At 61.8% G+C, this 27,985-nt stretch overlaps 3 protein-coding genes across 4 annotated transcripts in view; 2 read left to right on the forward strand and 1 right to left on the reverse strand.

The window, feature by feature from the left end:
• The window catches only part of ACY3 (aminoacylase 3), a 189,597-nt gene that overhangs the window by 45,741 nt on the left and 115,871 nt on the right, over positions 1 to 27,985 (reverse strand). The gene's annotated exons all lie outside the window — the stretch shown is intronic.
• ALDH3B1 (aldehyde dehydrogenase 3 family member B1) lies at positions 2,349 to 19,278 on the forward strand. Of its 2 annotated transcripts, XM_012757417.3 has the most exons (10): positions 2,349 to 2,455; positions 7,276 to 7,438; positions 10,064 to 10,174; positions 10,310 to 10,430; positions 10,692 to 10,777; positions 11,150 to 11,231; positions 13,107 to 13,493; positions 14,115 to 14,281; positions 16,842 to 16,941; positions 18,647 to 19,278. In XM_012757417.3, the coding sequence occupies exons 2-10, from the start codon at positions 7,277 to 7,279 to the stop codon at positions 18,835 to 18,837; spliced, it is 1,407 nt and encodes a 468-aa protein (XP_012612871.1). In that variant the 5' UTR covers positions 2,349 to 2,455; position 7,276; the 3' UTR covers positions 18,838 to 19,278. The 2 variants fall into 2 exon arrangements, with proteins under 2 accessions (XP_012612871.1, XP_075857798.1); XM_076001683.1 differs by lacking the exons at positions 16,842 to 16,941; positions 18,647 to 19,278 and having other exon boundaries at positions 14,115 to 14,840.
• Positions 20,656 to 26,351, forward strand: NDUFS8 (NADH:ubiquinone oxidoreductase core subunit S8). The gene is made up of 7 exons (XM_012757424.2): positions 20,656 to 20,781; positions 22,227 to 22,284; positions 22,374 to 22,424; positions 23,370 to 23,459; positions 23,553 to 23,725; positions 25,944 to 26,072; positions 26,158 to 26,351. Exons 2-7 carry the CDS (start codon positions 22,227 to 22,229, stop codon positions 26,287 to 26,289), a joined length of 633 nt encoding a protein of 210 aa, XP_012612878.1. The 5' UTR covers positions 20,656 to 20,781; the 3' UTR covers positions 26,290 to 26,351.

The raw sequence follows: 27,985 nt of genomic DNA on the forward strand, positions 1-27,985 counted from the left end.
CACGGGCCCTCACGGAAGGGGCCCAGCCCAGGGAGAGGGGCCCGCAGGCCCCGGTGGAGGCAGTGAGAAGCCCCGGGCCGTCCCAGAGCTCTCCGGGCCTCAGTGCCCCTCTGTAGCCTGGGGACAAGAGCAGAGGGCGGGAGCAGAGGGCGGGAGCAGAGGGCGGGAGCGGTGGGAAGCCCAAAGCCAGGGGCCCTGGCAGAGGCTGTCAGGGCTGAGGGGGTCTGGAGGGCAGGTGTTGGCACCAGCAGGGGCCTGGGCCACCCTCCTGTCCTGCAGCCTGGACAGTGGCTCTCGTCAGACTCCTTCAGAGGGGGACAAGGGGCACTTAGAGCAGTAACAAGTACAGGCCCACGGACACGGACTGACATAGTTCACCCTCACAGTCGCCTGGGCGTGTTTTACTATTGCACATCCCATTTTATAGATGGGAATACAGAGAGGCACAGAGAGGCTATGACACTAACCTGAGGTCACACAGATTAGTGACAAGACCAGGGTATGAACCCAGGCCTCTCACCTCACCACCTCTGTGCCAGCTGCCGAGCTAAGTGCTCACTGTGTTACCCCATTTACCCATCGGCAACCCCAGACCGTCGCCCCATTCTCACATGAGGACACCTAGGCCCAAAGCGGCGAGGCGCTTGCCCAGGCTGACCCAGAGCCGCGAACGTGGCCACGTCAGGAGCCTCAGCACCTCTGTGCTCCCCTCCCCCGCCCCACCTGGCTGGCCTGGGCTTCAGCAGAGCCCCTCCCCACCAGAACCGGCTCTAAGAGTGACTCCTGGCGGTGCCCCACCCAGAGGGCCCCCCCGTTTATCCTGGACGCTCCTCAACAAGGACATAACTCCAAGGCCCCACTGAACCCAACCCAGAGAAGGGAGAGTCCAGCCCCTGTCGCCTCTGAGGTGCGTGGCCTCCTGGACCCCATCCCAGGAGGGCAGGCCTCTTTGGGGGCCTCCTCCCTGAATCCATGACAAGTTCAGACCCTGTAGGAGGAGGTCTCCCGACAGCCCCCCAACTCAGGATCCTGTGACGCCCTTCCACCCACCAGAACCTCCTCACCTGGGTCCCTGATTTGCTGTGTGGCCTTAGACCAGTGGCTGCCCCTCTCTGGGCTTCCTTCCTGGCTAAGAGCTGCAGGCTCAGCCCTGGCGCAGCCCTGCCTGGCACCCGCTCTGCTGTCGCTCCTGCCTGGCTCAGCTCCAGAGAGCAGCAGGGCAGGGCTGTCACATGCTGAGCCACGTGACTGACGGCGGCCGGGGGCTCCATCCCACACAGAGGACAGGGGGGCCTCAGCAGCCCCTCACCCCCACCCTAACTAGCGAAATCCAGAGGCCACCAGAGTGGGCGTGGACCAGGAGACCTCTCTGCCCTCCCAGGTAGGCGGGGGAGCCGGGAAGGAGGTGGCAGTGATGGGCACCTCCCAGGTGCCAGGTCGGCCCAGAGGCCCCGGGGCCAGGAGCCCAGGCGGGCCCCGTGCAGCAGCGCGCAGGGAGACTGCGGTGGCAGTGGGCCCAGGAAGCGGCACAAAGGATGTTCCTTCCCCCACACCTGTAACCCAATCGCCTGCCTGTCTGACACCAGCAGCTGCTTGGGCACCATCCCCGTTTGTGCTGGCTCCGGCAGGTGTGCCCAGGGTGGGCCGGGGCCAAGGCAGGGACAGACCCCTGGCACAGCTCTGGCACCCGAGGCGGAGCGGGACCACAGGAGCCACCGTGGCGATGCTTGGCGTTGTGACCGATGTCCTGGAGGGCGACGCTCGTCCCCAGGAGGCAGAGGGGACATCTGGGGTGGGTGCAGCCCCAGCCCGGGAGAGAGAATTCCGCCACTCACGCCCCATGAGGCCAGCCCCTCTCTGGACCCCCATCTCCTCATTTGTGAAAACCCCCTCAGGTTTTGGGGGTGACGGGCTCCGTGAATGGGGTGGTCCATGGGTGATGGATGCTGAGGGACAGATACGCAGGGGCTGGGAAACAGAGCAGGCGGCAGGTGTGGCCCCTGAGGTGGCATTTCTGGACTCTAGCCATCTTCGGGTGTGAACTTTTCATTTTGCAGACGGGGAAATTGAGCCTCGGGGGTGGCCCTAAGGGAGGGGGGACAGATCCTTCCTTGCTATTCCAGGCAGCTGCCCCCCCCACACACACACACCGTTATTCCTGCGGCCACTGCCCCGGCTCTCCGTGTCCCTGGGCTGGCCCCTGGGCTCAGAGCTCAAACCCGCTGTGTGCTCCGGCCGGGTGCGGCCCTCTCCGCCCAGTTCCTTCTCTGCTGCCCGGGAGAGGCTCTAGCGGCGCCCGAGGGAGGCAGCGCAGCCTCCAGCCGGCCCAGGGCCAAGTCAGGAACCAGGCCAGGGAGCCCCGCCCCAGGGCCGGCCCTGCGCTGGACATTTCGCAACGGCCGAGCTGCGGGCAGAGCGGGACGGCCAGGAGGAGGGCGGCTTGTCCGGGCCTCAGGTACAGAACCCCGGGGAGGCTGGGCTGCGGCGGGCCAGCAGTCAGGGCGGGATCCCACTCGGCACCCTGCCGGCCCCCGGGCAGGGCTGGCCACACGCAGCTGCACACACAGGCGGCCTTGTCCCCGCTGGGCTCATCGCCTGCCGGGGAGGAAGGGCAGGGAGAAACCAGGAGAGGGGGGTGGGGCCCGCGGCCAGCAGCACCCACACTTTGACGAGCCTGGCTGGGGGGCCTCCTCTCGCTGGGGATCCGGGGCCTCCTCTCGCTGGGGTTCCGGGGTGCTCTCTAAGGGAGCTCAGGGCCCCAGCTGCCCCAGGAAGGAATGTGTGTCCCATCCTGGAGGGGCAAAGCGTCCCTTCAGGCAACAGCTATTTCCTGGGCACCACCGTGCGTGCCCGGCGCAGGTGCAGGGGCCTGGCGGCAAACGACCCCGGGAGACAGTCCTCCTCGGTGGCGAGGGACTTAGTCAGGGTCCAGGGAAGGAGGAGCTCGCCAGACCTGCCCCACCCAGGAGGCGCTTATCAGAGGGAAGTGGCCGGGGTCAGGGAGCTGCGCCAGGGCCCGCGGCCTCTCCGTGGGGTGTGGCCGGGGGCTGGCGCGGCCCCCAGCTCCCCAAGGACCTCATGGACCGGAGGGGTGCTGCCCGGAGCTTTGGGAGACCTTGTGAAAATCCAGGCGAGGGCTGTCAAGAGCCAAGATGACAAGAAACTTAGTTATAGATCTAATCGGCTTTTATTGACAATTCCCGGACCGAGGCGGCCTCTGCAAAGCAGAGGGGGGCTCCGGCCAGGCGGTGGCGGGACGGTGGGCTCGGAGCGGCGGTGACAAGGAAGCAGAGGAATGGGAAGCACACACTGGCAGGCGAGCACCGGGTTACCCCGGCTGCTTTTTTAAGGGTCGGGTGGAGCAGATGCCCCGATCTTGCTGACTCAGGTGGATGGCCATCTCCTGCTTTCAGGAAAAACTGGGCAGTTGTTTTGAGATCTATCTACCCTCTTACAATTTCAGTTTGATCACGTGGCACTTGGCACAAGTGGCTCTGTTTCGGTTGGTCTGACCTGCTGGGGCCTGGTACAGAGGTTCCATCTAAAATAACAGCCTCCGGCAACTCTGAACAAGGCTAGATGGCCGGAGACTAGAATCAGAGACCCTGGGGTGTCAGGGCCTGTGGGGCCTTTGAGGCCAGCCCAGGACCCCTGCCTTCTGCCTGCCCTGATGAGGGTCGCCCTGCCCTCAAACTGCCACGGTCCCTCCGTCACATCTGTGTCCCCACCTGGATCTCAGGATGATGTTCTTGCCTCCCTGGCACCCACGCTGGCTCAAGATCCCCTAGGGCCCCCACCCAGGGGTCTCCTTCCCCAGGCCCCCTCTGGTCCATGTGTCCCTCACAGCCCTCTGCATAGCGATCGATTGGAGCCATGGTCACTGGGTGCTTCCAGGCTCACCCTGTGCACGTGCAGAGCTTTCTGCCTGAATTCTCCCAGCGGCAGGGTGGCAGCAGGTACTGCCCTTTGTCACAGGTGGGGAGTGAGCCACAGACAGGCCAAGTGACCTGCTGCCGCCTCCTAGCTATACACGCAGCCGCTGTGGTTTGAACCCAGGTCACTGGGCCCCCAGACCACGCCGCACTGGGAGGTATTCTTAGAAGGCCAGTGGTATAGATGAGTGGTATAGAATGAGCCGGGGTCTGCCCTGTGGGCGGCCCCTCAGCAGGACCCTGCCACAGGGATGGGACAGGGTGGCAGTTCACTCCCATGATGCTTTGGAGCCAGCAGCCCCGAGTGCCGGGCCCCATTCCCCCCTCCACCCTCTTCCAAGAGACCTCTCGGGAGCACTGTGCCAGAAGCCATGGGCACCCATGGGGAGCACCGCCTTGGCACGGTGCCTGGCACAGTTAGCGAGGTCGTCACTGTTGGAGGCCCGTGGCCTTGAGGGGAAGTGCCTGGTCCTGCCCTGGCCCCATCAAGTGTCTTTCGCCATCAAATGATGTAGCAACTCCCACCCCGCCCTGCTCGCCCAGAAGCTGCAGGTCTGGGACAGACACCAGAGCAGCAGGTGGAAGCTGGGGCCCCTCAGCCAGCTGTGGGGGGCCCACGCCCCCGAGACCCTGGGCCTCTCAGCCCAAGGAGGCAGAAAGAGGCCTCGGACCCAGCCTAGCACGGCGGGCTTGGCCGCAGTGGCGAGAGGCGGAGGCCGAGGGAACGGAACCACACGGTGCGACTTCTCACCCTGGCCAGGCACCCCTGTCCCCGCTGACATGCCAGTGTCCGCCTGGCCCTGGTCTGCAGCTCTCAGGTCCAGCCCAGGAGCCTCCCCTTCCCCGAGGACTCTGGCTGCCCTTCCCCCAGGGGACAGCGGGGGTGTCCAGCCAGGAGGTGGGGGTCAGGGGCGCATAGCCTTGCGCCCCTCTGGACTCGGGGTTCCAGTGCGGGGAGCGGGGTGCACTGGGCAAGCTCCTTGCCCTGTGCGGGCCCTGGCCTCCATCCCCAGTGGGCGAACAGCGGCCCCGGCTGGGCTGCTGTGGTGGCTAAATGCGTCAGGCAGGCACATGGAGCGCCACATCCTTCCAGACAGGGCAGGCGACAGGGCTCGGGGCCTGGCCCAGCGCCAGGTGCAGGAGTCCCCTGCTCTGAGGGTCGGCAGTGGCTGCTCAGCTCCTCTGTGAGGCCACAGGCCCAGGGTCCCCCACGGGCAGGAGGCAGCCTTGGTTCCCCTGCCTGCCCAGGTCCTGCCCAGCTCCCTGTCCCTGCTGGGCTGTCCGTCCTCAGCGACCAACCACAGGGGACAGTGCCAGGTCTGGCGGCCCTGCAGGGGAGATGTGTGTCCTGCTGCCCTGGGTGAGTTGGCCTCAGTGTTGCTAGGAGAGGCTGCCGGAATGTTCCATCCAGGCCCCCACCCCCACCCGCAGAGCCCCTGCCCACTGCCCTGCCCACAGGTCCCCCATTCACCTCCCATGCCTCACATTTTTGTGGCTTCTGCGGGGACTCTTGTGAAGGGCGGGAGGTGCAGGTGTGGTCTGCCTTTGGCACCCTCCGGTGAAGCCTGAGGGTGAGAGCAGGGCAGCCGCAGGGGGCCTGGGCAGGTAAACATCCCCGGGGTGGATGGGGTGGGGAGTAAACATTTGCAGACTGCGTGGTGCAAATACCCACGTTGGCCTCTGCTGGGCACTTTCTGCGTGCACAACGGCAAACGCTTTATACAGCATTGTGTCATTTAATTGTCACGACGACACCAGGTGCTATGCTTATCCCCATGTTACAGATGAGGAAACTGAGGCAGAGAGGGTGAGTGACTTGTCCAAGGTCACGCAGCCAGTGAGGGGCACAGCCAGGAGACAAGGCCAACAGCAGCTCCAGGGGCGGCAGGGCTCTTGGCTCCTGGGTCTCAGTCTCCCTCTGTGACCTGCCCACCCCTCTGGGGGCCACCGTGCCTGTCCTGCGCAGAGGCAGCTGCCCAGTTTCTCCCAATCAGAGCGAGAGGCCTGTGGGGACAGCTTGGCACCCCCAGTCACACCAGCCAGGGACGGCCCAGGGCTGCAGACTGGCTCTCGGCACGCCTGTGGGGCCAGGTCATCCTGGGCTGGGGCGGGCCCGGCCCTCGGGGGAGACAGCACAGCTTCGGGGGCACGATGCCAGCCCTGGCGCAGGGCGGACAGCATGGTCTCAGCCTTCGGGAACAACGGCCAGCTGGCAGGGGCTGTAGTCGTGCCCCTAACAGATGAGGCATTTGGGGTGCCAAGTCCCAAATGATGAGTTAAGTAGGCAAAGAGGGGCCTGCCTCCCAGTCCACTGGGAGGGGCAAACGGGCAAGGCACAGGGACAGAGTGTGACTAGGCAGCTGTCACACCCAGAACCCGTCGGTGGGCAGCAGAGCCAAGGGGCCACTGTGGGAGAGGATGAGGGAGTAATCAGGGTGGGCGGCCTGGAGGCGGCATCAGCCAAACTGAGCCCTGAAGGGAAGGGAGTTAGAGAAGGAGGAAAGGGTCCCCACGGGTCCTTGGCACCAGGCCGAGCAGTGAGTGCGTCAGAGGGCTCCTCTGATGAGCCTCAGGTAAACAGGCAGGGCCCGGGGGAATCTCAGGGCCCCTACCCTGTCTGCCAGCCCCAGCTGGTGACAGCATGGAGGCACGACTGCCCTCTCACCCCTCGCCTGCACCGTCACCTCCTCCTCCAAACACAGCAGCCCGGGCTGGGTGGGCAGCTGGGGCTCTGGGGTCCCGAGGTATCCTTCCCTCTTCCCTGGCAGCTGAGGCTCGGGGAGAGGAGGCCACTGCCCCAGGTCAGCCAGGCCTCTGAGCCACCACCGGCCGGCCTGGGCTGGGGACAGGGGAGGACAGAGAATTCTGTCTGGAGTGTTCCGAGGTGGTGGCCGTGGTTGGAGAATGTCCCTCCACTAGGCAAACTCCGGTTTACCCCACTCAGGCCAGGCAGGGGGAAGCCACTCCACCTCCGGGGCGCGGGGGCACCAGGGCAGGTTGAGGCCAGGGGTTGGGGCTAATTTCTACGTGGCAGGAAGAAGCGTGACCCTCTGCCTGCCTGCCCACCCGTGGGGGCATGGAGAGGCTGTCCCCAAGCCCACGCCCAGGCCTGCAGCCGCCTCCAGGAGTGGCCTGCGGGTCTGTGGGTGTATGTGTGTCCTGTGGGGGGGGGGCGGGGGTCGCAGGCAGCCCCTGGCCCCCGTGAGGTCCCCCAGTGGGTGTCTGAGGCGGGAGCGTCCGTGGGCCCCGCAGGTGCAGGTAGGGGCAGGGGTGCCGCGGGCCCTGGGCACCCGTGAAGGAGGGCAGCCCCGCCCCCAGCCCACGCCGCCCCTCCCCCCTGCAGGATGGACCCCTTTGAGGACACGCTGCGGCGGCTGCGGGAGGCCTTCAGCGCGGGGCTCACGCGGCCGGCCGAGTTCCGGGCTGAGCAGCTCAGGGGCCTGGGCCGCTTCCTACAGGACAACAAGCAGCTTCTGCAGGATGCGCTGGCCCAGGACCTGCACAAGGTGGGCAGCGGGGCAGGGGCGGGGGGCGGCTGGGACAGGGGGGTGGGGACAGCTGCATCCTCGGGAAGGGGAAGGAAAAGCCCGTCACAGCCCTGCTCTGTCCCTGGGCCACAGCCTGCTCCCCTGCATTCATCCAGTCGTCCATCTCTGGCTTCCTGCAACAGCCATTTATTGAGCACCTACTATATGCCATTACTGTTCCAGGCTCTGGGGGTACAGCAGACATGAAACAAAGCCCCCGTGCCCATGGAGATAATATGACAGTAAATAAACAATGACATAGCATGTTGGGTTGAAACACTGCCATGGAGACAGTATGAAGGTGAAGGGCAGGGCCAGGCTGCTCCTTTACCTGTGGGGTCGGGGAGGCCCAGGGGAGGTTTCTCTGGGAAGGGGCATTAGAGCAGAGGGATGAAGGAGGAGCGGGAAAGCCCACATGGACTCGGGGGGGAAGTGGCAGCAGGCACGGCACGTGCCAAGGCCCTGAGGCAGGTGCTCGGCGTGTCTGTGCTTGAGCAGCAGCAGGGAGGCCGGCACGGCTGTGGCGGGCGGGAGGCAGAGGCAGAGACACAAAAGATAAGGTCTGGGGAGGGGGTCTCCCCAGATAGGCTGAGGAGGACTTTGGCTGCACTCTGGGTGCAGGGGGCATCGCGGCCACTGTGCGAGCCCTGGGGGCTCAGCCCCTCCCAATTCCAGCGGCAGCCAAGGCGGGACCCCAAGCAGCACACTGCCCTGCGGCCCATCCGCCACCTGTCTGCCAGCAGGGCCCACCTGCGTGACTGCCCTGCCCTGGCCAGCGTCCAAGGGGCTGCCCCGGGCCCCTGTTCTGTGGACAAAATGTCATTTGCCTGTGCCTCGGTGGCCACAGTGTCCAGATCCTACCCCAGCCTGTTGCCTCCCGGGACCGACCCCCAGCCTCTGAGCCTCCATGAGACTTGAGCAGACCACCTGGTCCCTTTTCTCCCTTCGGCTCAGATGCCCCCTGCTGCCTTCCTGTCCCAAGTACAGGAGCTCCACAAAGGGGCAGCAGCCCAGAAAATCCAGCCACCCCCTACCCGTCCCCACCCCCGGGCAGCATCTGCCCCGGCTGCATTCTCTCAGTGAACCCCAACAGCCTCCTAGGCGGCCGGTTACCCACCGGCTTGAACCGGCTCACGACAGCCTGCTTTTCCAAAGTGGAGGTGCTTGGCTGGGTCCAGACCAGGGGTCCTCAAACTACAGCCCGCGGGCCACATGCAGCCCGCCGAGGACGTTTATCCAGCCTGTCCTGGGTGTCCGGGTGTTTTTGCCCTCACTGCCTGTCCTGCCTGTCCCGGGCCCACAGTGCGCATGTGTGGAATGTGCGCCGCACTCTCCAACGGTCTGAGGGACGGTGGACTGGCCCCCTGTTTAAAAAGTTTGAGGACCCCTGGTGCAGACGCTCTGGGAAACTGGCTCGGGTCCCAGGCAACTTACCAGGCTCACAGGGAGGGAGCGAGGGCTCTGTGCTGGAAGCGTGTTGGAACCAGACTCACGATTAGGAAGTGCTGGTGGCTGCAATGTCGCCCTCCAAAGCCACACTCCCCTCCCCCCAGGGCTCAGCTCTGGCCCTGGCCTTGCCCCTGGCTGGCTGAGTGGCCTGGGCAGGGCACCCCCTCTGGGCTTTGCCGGCCTCTGGTTCTGTCCCCTTCTGCTCTGACACATGGGAGCCTGCAGTGCCTCAGGTGCGGTCAGCCTGGCTCCACCCCCCTGGCAGAGCCTCAGCTGCCTGCAGACCACTGGGGGGTCTCTGCTGCCCGCGGCAGGGCAGGACACACTGGCTGGCAGAGATCGGGACAATGTCCTTACTGATTTCGTCTCCTTCTCACTCCTGCCTGGAAACCTGGTGGTGCCCTTGGCCCCGGCCTATGAAATGCCAGCATTTACCCAGGGATGGCTCTGCCCTGTGTCCCGGGCAGACGGGTCCCCATGCAGCAGGCCACTCAGGCAGTCCTGTTAAAACCTGGGTCAGGTCCTGTCCCTGTTCTGCTCGGGAGTCTTCGCCCTGGCTGCCTGCCCCTGTCACCTTGCCCACTGCTCTCTCATTGCCAAGCAGGGACAGAGCAAACTCCTACCCACCTCAGGGCCTTGGCACGTGCCAGCACCTCTGCCCAGAATACTCCGCCGCCAGGTATCCACGGGCTGTCTCCCTCCCTATTCAGATCACTGCTCAAATGTCACCTCATCCTGGAGGCCAGGCCTGACCATCTTGTATAAAGCAGAGTGAACACACGCAAGCACGCGTGCTCGTGTGCACACTTGCACCGCCGTGCACGCCCACACCCACACGCTCTGCTGTCTCGACCCCCAGCCCGGCTCTGTTCTGCCCGTAGCACCGCCACAACCTAATGGCGCCATCAGTGTCCTCACCGTCACGCGACTGCCTGCTACAAGGTCGGCCCCACGGGCAGCTTGCTCCACTTGGGCACAGGGACAGTGCCTCACACAGGGACAGGCGCCAAACGCGGAGTGAGGGAACAAAGGAGTGAATGAATGAGTGAATAACAGCGGGCCTTGCTCGAGGAGGCTGTGCCCTCCCCTGGGCTCTGGCCACCTGCTGACCCCGGGGTCCCCTGGCCCAGCCCTGACCCCACCGCCTCCCCGCAGTCAGCCTTTGAGTCGGAGTTGTCCGAGATCGCCATTAGCCAGAGCGAGGTCACCCTGGCCCTCAGGAACCTGCGGGCCTGGATGAAGGACCAGAGAGCGCACAAGAACCTGGTGAGCGCGCCGGGCGGCAGGGCGGCCGGGGCTTCAGGGACTGTTGGCTCCACCGGGTGGCCTCTCTGGGCGCGGGTGGCTACGAGGGGCTGAGGGCTCTGGGCGCCTCACGTCCACCTCTGGCTCCCGGCCCAGGCCACCCAGCTGGACTCGGCCTTCATCCGGAAGGAGCCCTTCGGCCTGGTGCTCATCGTCGCGCCCTGGAACTACCCGCTGAACCTGACGCTGGTGCCCCTGGTGGGGGCCCTGGCCGCAGGTGAGAGCTAAGTCCCTGCCTTCTTGCCGCTGTCCCCACCTCCAGGCCTCCAGGCCACCTGCCGAGCCAGGGAGGACAGGGGTGAGCTGGCACGAGGTCTGGTCCAGCATCCCCGGGCTGTGTGGCCTCAGGCTGGTGATGTCACCTCTCTGAACCAGGTTCTTCCTCTGAACACGTGTGAGGCTGGCGCCCACCCTGGGGGTCTGAGGAGACCAGGGGTGGGCGACGCCTTCCCCAGCTCTCTCCCCGCCTGCCCTGCAGGGAACTGCGTGGTGCTGAAGCCGTCAGAGATTAGCACCAGCGTGGAGAAGGTCCTGGCCGAGGTGCTGCCCCGATACCTGGACCAGGTGAGCAGGGCCGGCAGGCTGGGCGGCCCCAGCATGGAAGGGCCTGTCGGTCAGACCTGCGTCCCAACCACCCCACAGCCTCAGTTTCCCTCTGAGGAGCCTGTCCCCTGGGGTCCCATGTCTGCCTCTGCTCTGCCCTGCTCGCCCTGGCCTGGCCTCAGCCCTCCCTGCAGCCCGGCCAGACCCAACCTCGCCCCTGTTGGGCTGGGCCTTGGGGAGCAACCCACTCCCACTCCCCTGCTGCCCACCTGGAGGCCTGGCGACTCGGGGTCAGGCCAGGCACGGGGCCAGGGGCCAGGAGGGCAGGCACGCCAGCCTCTGGGCTCTCGGGGCTGGGATCCCAGAGGAGCTTCCGCCTGTCCCGCCTTGCAGAGCTGCTTTGCCGTGGTGCTGGGCGGGCCCCAGGAGATGGGGCAGCTGCTGGAGCACAGGTTCGACTACATCTTCTTCACAGGTGAGGCCGGGGGAGGGGAGGACAGCCCACCCTCAGGCCTCTTGTCCCTAACTCTGAGGGAGTCCACAAGGGACTGAGGCAGCAGCCAGCCAGGAGGGCCCAGACCGGGCCAGCGCTGGGGCTCCACGACCCCCTCGTTCCTCTCTCTTGACCAGGCTGGGAGCAGCCCTGGACCCCAGGACCCCTCAGGAAGGGACGGAGCCCCACGTCCAGGGCCACAGCCTGTCCGCCAGCCACAGTCTCATGACTCACAGCACCTGGCCGTGCTGAGCTCCCGCTGTGCCAGGCCCTGCAGGCAACCTTACTAGTCCCACAGCCAGCCCTGCAGGCAGGCAGATGAGAGATAGGAGGCTCAGGGTGATGAAGGGACACAGTGCCCTACCTGGGGTCACCACGCTGGTAGGGACAAGGGCAGGCTGGGATTTGCACCCAAGTCGTCGGTGAGAGGGGTGCTCACCGGCTATCATCCTGGCACATGCCCGCACGGCACAGACACTGTCTGGCTTCAAGTGACCAGGACAAGTTTCTAGAAGAGACGAAAGAGCCGAGGAGGCCAGGTCCGAGTGGCTCCTGGCTGGCCTCCCACGCTGCGCACAGGGTCAGAGCAGGGGCTATAGCTTGGCCTCCCCTCTCCAGACTGTGCCTCCAGCCCAGGAAAAGCCCCGCCTGCCCCCAGCTGCTAACAGAGAGGGGACAGAGGGGGCACAGGGATGAGGCCCTCAACTGGCTCGAAAGGAGGCCCCAGGAGGCAGCTTCCAGACCAGGCACCCCAGCTGCCTGCACGGAGGCTGACAGACCCAGCTGGGACCCCAACTGCTCCGGGCCTCAGTTTCCCTCCCTGTAAAATTGGGGCCATCCCCAAGACAGGGCTGCAGGCTGAGGGTGAAAGCAGTGACAATGACATCCTATGTGGCACACGGAGCCACTGGGAAGCTCCTCGGGCTGTCCTTCACGGCACAGCAGGGACTGGACGGACAAAACCTCGAGGTCTTGAGTCAGCGAGGGGCGGAGAGCAGGCAGGGCGAGGATGAGAACGTGGGGCTGGAGGAGGGGCCGTGGTGGGGAGGGCCTGGCAGGACTGGCCAGGCCACCTCTGTGCAGAGACAGGAGGAGCCAAGGGAGAGCCACAGCGGGAGGGGCAGAGGCGAGAGCAAAGAAGTGACAGGTGGGCCATGTGGCCCTGAGCCTTGGCCGTCCCAGGAGATGAGGTGGCTCGGGCCCCGGGCCAGGCCTGGGGAGCAGGTCCTGAGGCCCCACGGGTCTGAGGCAGAGGACATGGGGGGACGAGGGAGACTGTCAGGACCACGAGGTCAGCACAGAGGACGGGGGAGGCTGAGCCGGGAGGGACATTGGGATGACTGCATGGCCCTGGCCAGTCCACTCAGAGGGTCAGTAGGGAGGGACAGGCGGACGGTGAGGGTGGCAGAGCTGCCAGGTTTAGGTCAGAGAGAGGAGAGACCTAGACGTCACAAGACGAAGAGCTGGACTCCAGCCTTGGGTGACAGGGGGTCCCCAAAGGTGATAGAAGGGAATGGAGACGTGGGTAGGGTTCCACGTGGCATGTTGCAGAGCCCCCTGCAAGGTGAGCAGGGTGCGGCGCGGAGGCAGGTAGGAGCCGAGGGGCCCAGCTCGGGAGGGGGAGCCAGGGGCAGCCGCGTCTTTCGTCCCGCAGGCTCTGCGCCCCGAGCGGGGTGGGGAAGGGTTGAGCAGAGTCCTGGACTACAAAGTGGCAGCCGGTGGCAAGGAAAGGCCAGGCCAGGGCCAGCACCGACCCCACCCCACCACCTCTCCAGGGAGTCGTGGGTCCCCCAGGCCCAGGCCATCCCACCTGGTCCAGGTGACCCAAAGGCCACTCTGGTTCCCCTCCACGCCCAGGGAGCCCTCGTGTGGGCAGGATCGTCATGACCGCCGCCGCCAAGCACCTGACACCTGTCACTCTGGAGCTCGGCGGCAAGAACCCCTGCTACGTGGACGACAACTGCGACCCCCAGACCGTGGCCAACCGCGTGGCCTGGTTCCGCTACTTCAACGCCGGCCAGACCTGCGTGGCCCCCGACTACATCCTGTGCAGCCCCGAGACCCAGGAGCGCCTGCTGCCCGCCCTGCAGAGCGCCATCACCCGTTTCTACGGCGACGACCCCCAGAGCTCCCCAAACCTGGGCCGCATCATCAACCAGAAGCAGTTCCAGCGGCTGCGGGCACTGCTGGGCTGTGGCCGTGTGGCCATCGGCGGCCAGAGCGACGAGAGCCAGCGCTACATCGGTGGGTCCCGCTCGCCCCGCCACGGCCACCCGGGCCGAGACCCGTCTGCGCTGGAGGGGCCACCGCTGGGCCTCGAGCCTGGGCCGGCGCCCGAAACCTCGGCCCCACAGCCAGAGCCCAGCCCTGAGCCCGACACACTGTGCTCCCGTGGCTGCGGTGCTCAGCCTGGGACGCCGCGACCCCAGACTCAGTCCCCACAGCTCTGGAGTCTCGAAGCTCACACCCAGGGCTCCAGGGCTCCAGGGTGCTAAGATCCTAACCCCCCGTCCCACCATCTCTGTCCCACGAGGCCTCGACCCCAGAGTCAGTGGGCCCACGACCCTAGGCTCTAAACCCCGACGGCCCCACCTGAGCCCCACAGTCTCCCGGGCCATGTGGCCCAGCAGCTCAGGGTGACGGTGCCGATCCAGCATTCTGGGCGCTGTCACCCCTGACTGTGAGACCCAGGCTGGGGGATTCTCTGGGTCCTGTAGGCCGGGGAAGCCCCTACGGTCCCTTCCCAGGGGCTCTGGGGACTTTCTTCCCGAGAACACCCCAAAGCTGGGAGTCCTGGGAAGTCAGGCCCAGGGGAGGCCGTGTCCTGGCTGTGGCCCCGGGGCTGAGCCGTCCCCGTGCCCGCAGCGCCCACGGTGCTGGTGGACGTGCGGGAGACGGAGCCGGTGATGCAGGAGGAGATCTTCGGGCCCATCCTGCCCATCGTGAACGTGCGCAGCCTGGACGAGGCCATCGACTTCATCAACCGGCGGGAGAAGCCCCTGGCGCTCTACGCCTTCTCCAACAGCAGCCAGGTGGGGCCCGCGCTGGGCACAGGACGGGCTGTGGGAGTGGGTGTGGTGGCAGCAGAGGGGCCGTGCCCCTGCAGGCAGTCTCGGGACTCCAGGGCTGGTGGTCCTCGTGGCCCTGCCGCTGCCCTCCGTCCAGGGAGCAGCCGGGCCTCGCCCTCCCGCCATACCCCAGCCTGGGCCACACTCTCCTGGGCCTTCAGTGGGCAGCTCCTGCGGGGGGTCTTCTCCAGGGCCCTGTGTGCCCTAGCTCAGTCCCCTCCTTCGTCCCTCCTCACACACCCAAGCCTGGTGGCCAAGGTCACCCCTCCTCATGCCTGGCTCTGGAGGCACTCACAACATCCCAGGGAGTGACCCAGGGTGGGGACAGACCCGGACACACAGCTCTGAGAATGAGCCCTGCCCCCCTGCTCGAGCTGTGGGGGGCCTGGGAGCCCCCAGATGAAGACACACCAAGAGGTCCCGCCGTCCCCGCCCACCCTCCCCGGCCCTCTCACCCAGCTCTCAAGAGATCTCTACCCTGTTTGAACAATGTTTTTTTAATAAACCTTTTATTGGGGAATAATCTTAGATTTACAGAAAGTTGCAGATAGTGCAGAATCCCCACATACCCCACGCCCGGGCTCCTGTTCGAGGGCGCTTACGTAGGTCTCAGTTAAGAAAGCAGCGCTCAGCCAGGCGCGGTGGCTCACGCCTATAATCCTAGCACTCTGGGAGGCCAAAGCGGGCGGATCGCTCAAGGTCAGGAGTTCGAAACCACCCTGAGCAAGAGTGAGACCCCGTCTCTACTATAAATAGAAAGAAATTAATTGCCCATCTGACATATATAGAAAAAATTAGCCAGGCATGGTGGCGCATGCCTGTAGTCCCAGCTACTGGGGAGGCTGAGGCAGGAGGATTGCTTGAGCCCAGGAGTTTAAGGTTGCTGTGAGCGAGGCTGACGCCAGGGCACTCACTCTAGCCTGGGCAATTAAGCAAGACTCTGTCTCAAAAAAAAAAGAACTCGGCACTCATGTGTCACTGTTACCTACACCCCAGACTTCATTTAGATTTTGCCAGTCTGCCTCGAATGTCCTCCTCCTGCTGCAGGATCCCACGATGCACTAAGCAAGCCTCGCAGCTTGAGAAGTGCTGGCCAAGTCTCCCGGACAGCGCCCCCGTGTCCGGGGTTTCTCCCCATTAGATAAGTGTTCTGGGGTTTCCCTGCTTGGCTTAGGCTGCATCCCAGGGGTCTCCACTATCGCTATCGTTCCCTATCTATGCTTTGGAAGCCAGTTCTAAGTCTAGCCACTCCCAACAGGCAGGGTGAGTCGCAGCTCCATCTGCAGAATGGGGAATACCTATGTACATTTTTCGGGATCCTGTAGGAAAGGTTTGTGTGTTGAATTCTTTATTTAGACCAGCACGGCCTCATGCATGCTGGGTTCTCTGGGTTATAATCCAAGGCTGTGAGCTCTGTTCCAGGCCTGGCAGCGGGAGCGGCTGTGTTCCTGTGACATGTGCTGGCCTTTCGGGTTTTTTTGTTTTTTTGTTTTTTTTTATTTTGTGCTAGCATCACTGTCCAATTTTTTTTTTGCCTTTCGGGTTTTGACCACTTCCTTTCTGGTGCTGCAAGAAGCACCAGGCTCATTTTGTATTTCCCTCCCCGATTCTAGAACCAGCCATTCTTCTAAGGAGCCTTGGTTTATCTAGATACTTTAACCTTTAGAAAATGCTAGAGGTTTCTTGCGGTAATCTGGCTTCATAATTTCCCGACCACCCAGCCTGGCCCTAGGACCAGAGCCACACCCAACACACAATGCACAGGCGACTTGCCCGCACTCCCCAGGAAGGACCCCGACACTCTGTGCTCGGTCTCCTGCGACTGTCGTCATGGGTAATGCGGCTCTCACTGCGCTGAAGTGATGTCTGAACCTGTGGTGGGGGGTCCAGTCTGCCCACTGTCAGACAAGCCCTGACCCAGCTGTCATCTGAGGGTCACAACGAGTGGAACTAAATATAGTGAAGTTATCTGTGCGGTGACTATTTAGCACCCACAGAGTGAAGAAGGAAGTCCTTTATGAAGTCAAGCAAGGGCCAAGCTCATGTTCTAAAGTGCAGATCCAAACACACCATCGTGCATGTCTCACGTCCCCAGTGCCACACCACACAAAGCCCCCGACCTCTGCTCTGCCTCAGGTGCCCCCTTTGTCAAAATAACTCCTCCCCCCACGCCAGGACTCAGCGGCACATCATGTCCCTCCCCTGGGACACCTCCCTGACTACCTGGCACCGCACGGCTGCCACTGCACCCTCCACATCCCCAGGTGACACTGGGTCTCCTGCCCTCCCCGTTGGGCCTGACAGTCTCCAGCCCTCTGCACGGGCCACACACAAGCAGACGCTTGGGAAACACGTCCCAAGTCGGGGGCTTGATGAGGGGCTGGAACACAACCACCCAGCCCGCCTCCCTTCAGCTGATGCAGTGGCCTCAGACCCTTTCTGAAACCAGATCAGTGTCACTGAGCTCAGCCCAGACAGATCCCAGCACTGGGGCCAGGCTCGCACGTGTCCTGCTCTCTCCCAGGTGGTCAAGCGGGTGCTGGCCCGGACCAGCAGCGGGGGCTTCTGCGGGAATGACGGCTTCATGCACCTGACGCTCGCCAGCCTGCCTTTCGGAGGAGTGGGTAGGTGCCGCCGACCCTGCTTCGTCATTCCTGAATGACTCTTGGCGGTGTCACTCACACGTCCTCACTAAAAAACGTCCCAGCCCAGCCTCAGTGTAGAGGAACAAGCAAGGGTGCCCCTCCTCATTGTCCAAGTCCCACCCCAGCGCCTCCATCCTGCCCCTCTCCCCAGTCTGTGGAACCTTCCAGACCCATCTCTGCATTGATACAAATTTTGGGGGGCCTTTTAAAGAACGTAACTGTGATTACCCTTCCCACCATGTTGCTACTCGAGTTTCTCCCCAACGGCAGGATGACTTGGTCAGCAGAGCCACCTGCTATGTCCTCTTTGCTCCATGGCTGACACTTCTCTAACCCCTCCCCCATCCCCTCAGTCCAACCCTTGGTGTCTCATCCCTTCCCACCCCGTTGGTGGCTGCTGCCCGCTCTCCTGCCCTGGGGAGGCCTGGGTGAGTGCCAATGCCACCCCTGACCCCCAGAGCAGCCCCGATACAGCTGCAAAGTCCTGGCCTCTGAGTCAGGACACCTCAGGGCTCGGTCCAGCAATGCTCTGACAGGCTGTGCCACCTGGGGTGACCTTTCCTCTCTGAGCCTGTTTCCTCCTCAGTGAACAGGTAGGGCCAGAGCATGTGACTCGAGGTCCCTCCACCTGTCCACACTTGGCACCAGAGTAAATGACCGTAGGGCCTGGTAAGCTGCCCCAAAAGGGCCTATACCCCCCCTGGAGAGTGGCCAGTGCCACAGGAGCACCCAGTGGGCTGCTGTCCCTGGCTGTGGAACCTTGTCCCTCTGGCCTCCAGCCTTGGCTCTCACCTGGGTCTCTGTGCCAGATCCTGCCTAGATCCCGCTCTAGTCCCCAGCCCTGCTCATCCCACCTCCTCCACCGGGAGAGGGCAGGGCTATCTGCAGGCAATCTGACCCTGCCGCTCCCTGAGGACAACCTCCCCCAGCTCCCAGGGCCCCGGGCAGCAAGCCAGGCCGGCTTAGCTCTTGAAGCCAGCCCTTCCTGGTCTGGCTGTGGGCTCCTGCTCCGGCCTCCCCCCACCTCCCTGCCTGAGCTCTGCCCAGGTCCCTAACGTGCCAGGCAGCATCACCCACGTCTAAGCCCTCACTCACCCTCTTCATGTGGCTAACTCCACGTCCCACGGGCCTCTCGCTGCAGGAGGCCCTCCCCGATTACCCCTAACTCCACCTAGGTTGTGTCCCCACTGGGTCCCCACTGGCCTCACTACCTAGATGCTGAGGAGGACTCCTAACAACACAGTGCTCACTGTGCCCACAGGCCTCAACGCTCCCTTAATCCCCGCTACACCCAAGAGGTAGGTGCCATTGACACCCCATGGCACGGGGAAGGAGACTGAAGCACACAGAGGCACAGTCACTTGCCCAAGGTGACAAAGCTAGTTCGTGGCAGAGCCAGGATTCAAGCCTGTGCAGCCTGGCTCTGGAACTCATGCCCTCGACCACTGTCTGCCTATCTTGTCCCAACTCCTGATGTCCTCATGCTTATTGAGCTGGTGCCAGGCTTGGGGCCAAGCCCTTTACCCACAGTGCCTCATGATTAGCCACTGGACAGATGGGGAAACTGAGGCCCAGGGAGGTGAAGCAGCCCACCTAGGTCCCGCTGTGTGTGACTGGCAGTCCAGGTCTGACATCCCCAGGGCTGGCCTGAGGGCCTCACTCCCTGTATTTGTGCTATGTGCAGGTGCCAGCGGGATGGGCAGGTACCATGGCAAGTTCTCCTTCGACACCTTCTCCCACCACCGCGCCTGCCTGCTACGCAGCCCCAGGATGGAGAAGGTCAATGACCTCCGCTACCCACCCCACTCGCAGCGCAACCTGAGGGTGCTGCTGGTGGCCATGGAGGCCCACTGCTGCAGCTGCACGCTGCTCTGAGCCTGCCCAGCGCTCCCCAGGCTCCTGTCTGCGACCTCCACCACCGCTGCACTTGGTAGAGACGGGGCCTGGGCTTGAGAGCATGTGGAGGAAGAACCGCCAAGGCCACAGACCAGTGCTTGCCCTCCTCTCTCAGCCACCCCTCAAGTAGGATGGGCCAAGGGGAGGGACATGGGAAAAAGTGCAGTGACCCACCCCCTCCCTGCACCTGTGTCCTGGGAGAAGGAGGTAGACCCGACACTCTGAGCCACTGCCTTCCTGTGGAGGGCGCAGCAGAGGGGCCCTGGCTTCTGGTCCAGGTCATACTGCAGAACTGCTGTGACCCAAGCTGGCCCTGCCCTTTCTGGGCCTCAGTTTCCCCAACTGTTGGAGTGTGGATGACTGACACTTGACATCTCCTGAAATTGTTATGAGGATTAAATTAGGGAGCTGCTGACCCAAGGTCCAGGTGTCCTCTTTTCTCGCTCGGGTTGGGAGAGCTGCCTCCATCTTCTCTCCCACAGGTCAGCTGAGATTCCTGCAGCAGCATGTCCAGGTGAGCTTCTCAGAGCTCCGGACCTCTTACCCTCACCACGACCCACCCTGGACTCATCTTCTTCCCCATCCTGCTTATCCTACTGGGGCCCATCCATTCAGCCACCAAAGCCAAAATCCCGGGCCTCCTGCTTGACACCGCTTCTTACCTCCCAAGTCCTGTATTTGAGCAAATCCTGATGATCCTGTACCGCCAAGGGATTTCCCAGATCCACACCCAAATCGCCATGCCCACAGCCAGGGCCTGGTGCAGAACACCGTCCCAGACCTCCCTTCTCCCAGGCCCAACCCTCTCCTAAGGGCACCTGCTGATCTTCCCAAAACCTGCTGGGACCATGCCACTCCACGGCATGAAATCCTCCAGGGCCTTCCTGTGGCCCACAAGTCCTAAATCCTTAGGAGGCTCTGCTCATCGCTCCGGGGACACCGGTCACCAAGCCCCTGCTCCTTCTGCCCGAACTAGGCCTGTCCTGTCCTTGTCCTCATCTAGTGTGCGTGTCCTCCTTGTCCAAGGACCTCTGCACATACGCAGGGCACGCCTCTCTGCCCTTCCTGGCCTGCCCAACTCCTACTCACTGTCAGTTTAAACATGACCTCCTCCAGGAAGCCTTCCCAGACCACCACCGCCGTCGACACACGCAGACTGCGTCAGGGGCCGCCTCGGCGCCGCAGCCTGCAACACAGAATTCACAGGTTGAGAGCGGGGCTCCTGAGTCATACAGATCCAGGTGCAGATCAGGCGGCCGCACTCCGCAGCTCTACGGCCCGGGGACAGTTACTAAATACGCCCATGCCTCACTTTCCCCAACTGATAAAGTCTTGTAGCACCCCCACAAAGGGCTGCCGTGAGGATTAAATGAAGCCGTATATGGGTAAAGCGTTGAAGGACAGTGGCCGCGGGTCCTAAGCAGGCTGAGATGAAGCCCGACGCAAAGCCGGCGGCGCCAATGGGGACACTACACTCGGCCCTAACGCCGCGCTGCCCAGGCCCAGCCTTCACGACCGAGCAGTGAGTGGCTGCTGGCCGCGATTCTAATCGTGGTCGCCGTCAGTACCTCTGTTACCACACGCCCTTGCCCACGGCGCCCAGAGCGACCCGGAGCCGCTTTCTAAATCACGCCCCGGAAGTCCCGCCTCCAGCGGCTTCGAAGTCGTCGCTTATTGGCCTCCTCAAACCAACATGGCGGCGTCCTACATAACTTTAAGTACCCCCTCTCTTCTATCCAATCAAAAGAAAGATATGTCTGGAGTCCGTATCAGTCGGTAGCTCCACTGACCAATCAGAGCATATCATAGAGGGTCAGCTCGGAAAAGCGAAGCCAGCTGGCCCAATGGCAGCGTCTCAGAGTGTAGGCTCCGCCTCTCGGTTGACCTACCGTCTCAGCCAGGGAAGAAGCGGCGGCGCTCAAGGTGGGTATCCCGAGCTCGGTCGTGAAGGCTGGGCCTGGGCAGCGCGGCGTTAGGGCCGAGTGTAGTGTCCCCATTGGCGCCGCCGGCTTTGCGTCGGGCTTCATCTCAGCCTGCTTAGGACCCGCGGCCACTGTCCTTCAATCGTGTAGCGGGCTGACCGAGGAGCCGGCAGCCTCAGGGCGCATGCGCCTCCTGGCTGGGCAGGCGTCCGTGGGGTCAAAGGTCATGGGAAAGGTCGGAGAAGGTGCTGGGTTGGGTGCCTGGAATCCAGGGGGTCTGCCAGAGGTTACAGGTCACTGGAGGGGCACTTTGAGGTCCGGCTAGTGCCAAGCTCTGGGCCAATCCGTCGGCATGTACGAACTCCTTTAGTTCTCATGACACCCTCCCCCCATTTCATAGGTGTGGAGACTTGAGGCCAGGTGACGTCCTCTTCCCAAGGTCACTCGGCGGGCTGGGGGCCAGTTCCAGCAGAGCCTTAAAGCTGGGAAAAGAATTTGATCCTGAGGATTATTTAAGCCTTTAAGGGTTTCTAGCAGGGGAGGGCTGGGTTTCAGTCCTGGCCCATCCCCCTATCGTGTGACTGGGGCTAGCAGCAGCTCCTCATCTGTAAGACGAGATGACAGTGCATGTGACCCCCACGCCCACCGCACTGCCTGGCAGAAAGTTAACTCTCAGTGCATGGTGGTGGTGGCTGGTAGTGTTAGTTTTGGTCAGATTGGGGAGGATGAAGGGAGAGATGGGCAGCAGGAGCTCTGAGAGGAGAGGGAGGAAGGAAGGATTTTAAAGGCTTCTTAGGAGGTTAGATAGAACTTGGGGTCCACAGAAGCTCTCTAAACCTTAGCCCAGCTGAGCTGGGCCAGGAGGTGCCGAGCATGGGAACAGGTAGCATAGACTGTCTGTGCCTCTGACAGGAGTGTTGTGTTAGCAGGGGACGCAATGGCCTGGAGTCTAGGCTCAAGGCTCCTGCAGTGCCAGAGTTCCTGGATGGGGCAGGTCTTAGATGCACACCAGCCTCCTTCCCTTTTCTTTTTCTGGGGCAGGGGGTTGGTTAAAATAAGTCTTTATTAGTTATAGCTTTCATCGAAGACAGGGTTTAGAGACCAGGCTTAAACTGGACAGCTCAGGCTGTACCACAGAATACAACCAAATGTTTATTCAATTAATAAAGCAGTATCATAAAAATAAATTGTAACCGTGGATGTCTTTAAAAGACTGAGAACTGCCACAGCTCTTTTTCTGAACACACCAGCTCTCTTCACCAGCTCCCATGCCAAGCCCCTTACCCGCCTCTTGACTCCCCTTTCAAGCCCTGCTCAAGTCCTGGATACTCTTACTAAGAAGGAAAACAAATAAGGTTTTAGGTGTCACATTGTGGGGTTTTTTGGTATTACTAATGTCTGCAGGTTTTCAGCATTATGTTCCTCCCTCCCTTTTTATGCCCCCAGATGCGCTGCCTGACCACGCCCATGCTACTGCGGGCCCTGGCCCAAGCCGCAAATGCAGGTAGGACCAAGGGAGCTTTTCCTGGGGGTGGGGGAGCTCAGTCTCCTGGCATGAGGTCATGGCCACAGAGTGTCATTCTCTCCTTGCAGGACATCCCAGTGGCCGGAGCCTCCACAGTAGTGCAGTGGCAGCCACCTATAGTGAGTACAGGCATTTCTGATTGTGGTCCTGCCAGAGGTGGGGGAGGAGACCTGGGTTCTAGTCCTGGCTTTGTCAGGACTCCCTTCTCTTAGCCTCAGTTTCCACTCTTTTTTTTGTTATATATATAGAGATGGCATCTCGCTCTTGCTCAGGCTGGTTTCGAACTCCTGACCTCAAGCAATCCACCCGCCTCAGCCTCCCAGAGTGCTAGGATTACAGGCGTGAGCCACCGCGCCTGGCCAAGTTTCCACTCTTAAAATGAGGATGATGACGAGATTGATAGGCCGGGCGTGGTGGCTCACGCCTGTAATCCTAGCACTCTGGGAGGCCAAGGAAGGAGAATTGCTGGAGCTCAGGAGTTTGAGACCAGCTCTGAGCAAGAGCGAGACCATGTTTCTACTAAAAATAGAAAAATTAACCAGGCATTGTGCACACCGTGGTCCCAGCTACTCGGGAGACTGAGGCAGGAGGATTGCTTGAGTCTAGGAGTTTGAGGTTGAGTGAGCTATGATGATGTCACTGCACTCTACTTGGGGCAACAGAGTAAGACTCTGTCTCAAAAAAAAGAGAGATTGACTATGGCTCCTGGGTGCAGAACCCATCATTGCAGGGGTTGGCAGGTGTGATCTCACTGCCTCCCCCATGATGGGGAGGGGGTTGTAGCCCCATACCAGGCCCCTTACCCACTCCTTGACTCCCCTTTCAAGCCCTGCTCAAATGGCCGCCCAAGCACAGGGAGAAGTGGGCACGGACTGGCCAGGGCTGGAGGCAGCCTCACAGGCCCTTGCTAAGGCTGGGAAAGGTTTGGTGAATGAAGAGTCCCCTGGGGAACCCAACTCTCTCACCCGGAAGTGAGGGCCAGGCCACATCTCCCTGAGCTGAACTCCTGAGGGAGGAAAGGTGTGTGTGAGGCCTCCTGCCATCCCTCTCTGCCCACCTTGCAGAGTTCGTGAACATGCAAGAGTCTGAGATGGACATGAGGTCAGTGACCGACCGGGCAGCCCGGACCCTGCTGTGGACTGAGCTCTTCCGAGGTGGGTCCTGGGGGGAGGGGACAGGGCAGGCAGGGTAATCACAGAGGTGTAGGGGGAGGTACCCCCCGCCCACCATGCCTATGCTGCCCACAGGCCTGGGCATGACCCTGAGCTACCTGTTCCGGGAGCCGGCCACCATCAACTACCCCTTTGAGAAGGGCCCGCTGAGCCCGCGCTTCCGCGGGGAGCACGCGCTGCGCCGTTACCCATCTGGAGAGGAGCGCTGCATCGCCTGCAAGCTCTGTGAGGCCATCTGCCCTGCCCAGGTGAGCCCCTGGCTGCTGCCCGGCCCCTGCGCCTGCCCCTGCAGGAGGGAGGCTAGGTGCCCTGGGCCCGAATCCTGCCCCTGCTTGATGTGTGTTGCCAAGAAAGTCCCTTTCCCTCTCTTGGCCACATCCCCCCATAAGTGGGAGCAGCGAGGCCTTATCCCAGAGCATGCTGAATGAGCGAGTCTGCCGAGTGAAGTTTCTAGCCTGAGCAGGTGTGGGACCCACGTGGGATCCCCCTTGGTGTTTGGTCAGGGGTGTGAGACCGGGGCCTGTGAGCCACGGGGTGGCACGTGAAGCTGTCCATTTTCCCCGGACACAGCACTGGTTTCAGGAGCCCTGTCTGTGTGCCTATTGCAGGCTGAACCCAATGACACAATGCCACAATTGAGACCTCCCTACCCCTGGTTGCTGCTCCTTGGAGGTTTTGGTTCTATTGGTGGATCTTGTCCCACTGGAGTTGGGCCTGTTAGTGCAGAAACAGAGAGATGTGATTAGGGCTGTGGCCCAGACCCCTGGGTGTGCCTAGCACGACCCTCAGCAGGCACGGCCGTTACTCACTGTCCCACCCCCCAGTGTTCTGTGACTTGGGTGGCTCCTGTCTAAGACCTAGCTTGTCTCCTGGACCATTCCTGGGTTCTCCGGGCCATGAGCTATGGCCTTGATGTCTCCACTCCAACCACACACCACAAACACATAAAAGAGTCCCCAGACAGCAGCAACGATGATAGTCGTGGCTTCCAGATAGTGCTGTCTGCAGACGGACTAGGCACCGTGTCAAGCTCATTACTCATATTATCTCATGTAATCTTTACAACAACCCTAGGACGTAGAGATTGTTATCCCCTCTTTTATGGGCACAAAAAGATGAGGCTACCAGCCAAAGATCACTGTGCTTAGTGGGCATTATGCTCGTGGGGCAGGGGAGTATGAGGGTCATTGCCAAGCACCTTCGAAGGTCCTCTCAGCTGTGGGAGGCCCAGCTCAGCCCTTCCTCCAGGTGGCACGAGGCTGCACTCAGGAACTGAGTTAAGGACATGCCTTTGAGTTTGGGCTCTGTCCCTCACTTTGCTTTGGGAAGCCCCTTAACCTCTCTGAACCTCAGGTTTCTCATCCGTCAAGTGAGGATAAGTAGACTTAAGTCAGAGAGTTGTTCAACATACAACAAACAGTACAGACATTCTGGAAATGTGGGTCCAGTTCCAGACCATCAATAAAGAATCACACATTTTCCCAGTGCATATAAAAGTTAGGTTTATGCTATACTGCAGCCTATTAAGTATGCAGTAGCATTATGTCTGAGAAAATAACGTACACACCTTAATTAAAAAATACTTAAATACTTTATTAGCCAGGCATGGTGACTCATGCCTGTAGTCCCCGCTACTTAGGCTGAGGCAGGAGCATCGCTTGAGCTCAGGAGTTCAAGGCTGCAGTGAGCTATGATGATGCCACTGCACTCCAGCCGGGGCAACAGAGCAAGACCCTCTCTCTTAGAAAACAAAACAGGCCGGGCGAGGTGGCTCACGCCTGTAATCCTAGTGCTCTGGGAGGCCGAAGTGGGCTGATTGCTTGAGGTCAGGAGTTCAAAACCAGCCTGAGCAAGAGAGAGACCCTGTCTCTACTATAAATAGAAAGAAACTAATTGGCCAACTAAAAATATATAGAAAAAATGAGCTGGGCATGGTGGGCATTCCTGTAGTCCCAGCTACTCGAGAGGCTGAGGCAGAAGGATCGCTTGAGCCCAGGAGTTGGAGGTTGCCGTGAGCTAGGCTGACGCCACGGTACTCTAGCCCGGGCAACGGAGTGAGACTCTGTCTCAAAAACAACAAAAAAAACCACTTTATTGCTAAAAAGTACTGACCCAGAGAAATGAAGTGAGCTCATACTTGAAGCAGGGTTGCCATGAAACTTCAATTTATGGGGGAAAAACATTATTTGCAAAGCGCAGTAAGACAAAGTGTGCCTGTAATCTAGCGCTTACTGCAGAGCGAGGCCCCTAGGGCTGCGGGTGCTGCACTGAGCAAGGCAGGTGACAGGCCGGCCCTCGAGGGGAATCTGTTCCTGGGTGGAGAAGTGAGGGGTGGCTTCTGGGCGTGTCAGGAAGGCATCTGAGAGGTGAGGGGTTCCGTGCAGACACGGAAGTAGGGGTAGGGGTAGACCCAGGGGCTCGGACATGCTGGTCAGTGTGGCAGTGCCCGGTGTCCCCTTCTCCCAGGCCATCACCATCGAGGCCGAGCCGAGGGCTGATGGCAGCCGCCGTACCACACGCTACGACATCGACATGACCAAGTGCATCTACTGTGGCTTCTGCCAGGAGGCCTGCCCTGTGGACGCCATCGTGGAGGTGAGCGGGCCCCAGGATGGGGGACTCAGAGTGCTGGCGCTCCTGGGAGGGGCCTGACACCACCATCCCTCTACCCCACCTGCAGGGCCCCAACTTTGAGTTCTCCACCGAGACACATGAGGAGCTGCTGTACAACAAGGAGAAGCTGCTCAACAACGGGGACAAGTGGGAGGCTGAGATCGCCGCCAACATCCAGGCCGACTACCTGTACCGGTGACGCCCCCGCCTGCCTGGCTCTGCCCGCAGCCCCTGCTGCCCAGTAAAACCGCTCCAACCCCACCGTGGCCTCCTGTCTTGAATCCAGCCACCAGGGAGGGGGTGGGGCCATCCTCAGGCTGCCTCTGTGGCTCCAGGGGACCCATCGGGCTTCCCCAAGGCTGGGCCACGGCCCCAGCACCCCTGTCTCCCACGCATCTTCCCCAAGGCACGCAGTGCAGGGTCACCGAAGGCCGGCTGTTCCCATGATCCTGGTGTCTTGTGGGGGGCCTGGGCCTGCTCTGTCCTGAGGGCCCCCACAACTAAGACCCTTAGGACTTGGAGCCTCCCCAGGCCTCAGGCTGAAGAGCATCAGGTGGCAGAAACTCAGAAGGCCAAAGCGTCCTTGTCGGGGTAGGAGGAAGCTTGCTGTGGGGATGACCGTCATGAGGGGGTGACACAGGCCCTGCTGGCCCTGAGCTGGCCTTGCCTCCAGCCACAACTTCCCCTGCCCAGGCTGCCGACCCGGCTCCTGCGGCTCGAGACTTCCTGCTTTGCTGTCCCCGCAAAGTGGTGTGATTCTGGGGACACAAGTCCTGTAATAGTCAAAAACAGCCCCCTGGAACTTGGCGGGAGCCACTGAAAAGATCGCGAGCGCGTCACTCTCGGCGTGAGGAAATGTCCTAGCCAGGCGAGGTGACTTGCTCGGGATCACTGTCCAGAGGACAAGCCAGCGTGAGTCAGAGACCTTGAGTCCTCCTCCCCCTTCATTTCCAAAAGTGCTCTTTGCAGGACACCACTCTTCCCGAGATGCTTCTTGGAAAGAAGGGGAGGGTGTTGTGCACAACAGTGAGTGCAGGAAGCGCCCCTGTGACTTCTCTTGGGCAGACACTCCATGTTAGACGTTCAAGGCTCTGAGAAGGCCTGCAGCAAAGAAACCCAGCCTTTCCCCAGCCCAATCCCAGGGAGTCCCTTTCCTCGGATCACCTGCTGACACCTGGGCCTGCTTCCTAGGCCAGGCCTTGCAGTCTGATGTGGAAGTGGCCCAGGCCTTTGTGTGGGCTCCTCCCCCTCCTCTGGCCAAGGCTTGGGGGCCCCCACAGACTAGAGCTGGGCAGAGAAGAGTGTTTCTAAAAACAAAAGCAGGCCCAAGAAGCGGGCTCAGAAATCCTGTTGCCTTGAGTTTAGCTTTTCCTGGACATAATTGCCGCAGATAGCTGGCACGGGGCCAGTCTGTACCCACACAAGAGAACACCTGTTCAGCACGGTCAGAAAGTGTCCACGTGCGACTTGGCTCTTGCCCATACGGAGGTGTCCCAGGCATTGTTCTGCTGAGGCCCCTCTGGCGCTGTGTGGTCGGATCAAGTCCCACGGCCCCCCCACCACCCCCATCACAGCAGACTGTGGCACCCAAAATGAGTCCCCCAACTTTCTGAGGAAGCTGACCTTGGCTATGACTCAGTTTCCAGGCCCAGCTCTGGGACTTCATTTGCCCACCCCTCACAGGCCTTTGCTCACTAAGTGGGGTTTAAGGATCACCAGAGCTCAGGGGCCCCCTGTCCTTCTCGTCCCCAGCAGGTAAGGTCCAGGTCTGTCCAAAATGCAGGCAGCTGGGCAGTCGTCAGCCCCGGCTTCCAGGCACTGGGACCTGGTGCAGCAGGGGGAGCAAGGTGGTGGCCCAGCTGCGGTGGAGCCCTGGCCAATAGCTGGGCTCTGTG

The sequence above is a fragment of the Microcebus murinus genome, chromosome 4, assembly GCF_040939455.1.
Source record: "Microcebus murinus isolate Inina chromosome 4, M.murinus_Inina_mat1.0, whole genome shotgun sequence".
Lineage (NCBI taxonomy): Eukaryota > Metazoa > Chordata > Mammalia > Primates > Cheirogaleidae > Microcebus > Microcebus murinus.

Bases quoted from the DNA above. Each gene is read 5' to 3' on its own strand.
- ALDH3B1 (XM_076001683.1), top strand. From the start codon at position 7,277: ATGGACCCCTTTGAGGACACGCTGCGGCGGCTGCGGGAGGCCTTCAGC. The intron at 7,439-10,063 runs GTGGGCAGCGGG...GCCTCCCCGCAG, and splicing joins TGGCCCAGGACCTGCACAAG to TCAGCCTTTGAGTCGGAGTT. The intron at 10,175-10,309 runs GTGAGCGCGCCG...CTCCCGGCCCAG, and splicing joins AGAGAGCGCACAAGAACCTG to GCCACCCAGCTGGACTCGGC.
- NDUFS8 (XM_012757424.2), top strand. From the start codon at position 22,227: ATGCGCTGCCTGACCACGCCCATGCTACTGCGGGCCCTGGCCCAAGCC. The intron at 22,425-23,369 runs GTGAGTACAGGC...CCCACCTTGCAG, and splicing joins TGCAGTGGCAGCCACCTATA to AGTTCGTGAACATGCAAGAG. The intron at 23,726-25,943 runs GTGAGCCCCTGG...CCCTTCTCCCAG, and splicing joins AGGCCATCTGCCCTGCCCAG to GCCATCACCATCGAGGCCGA.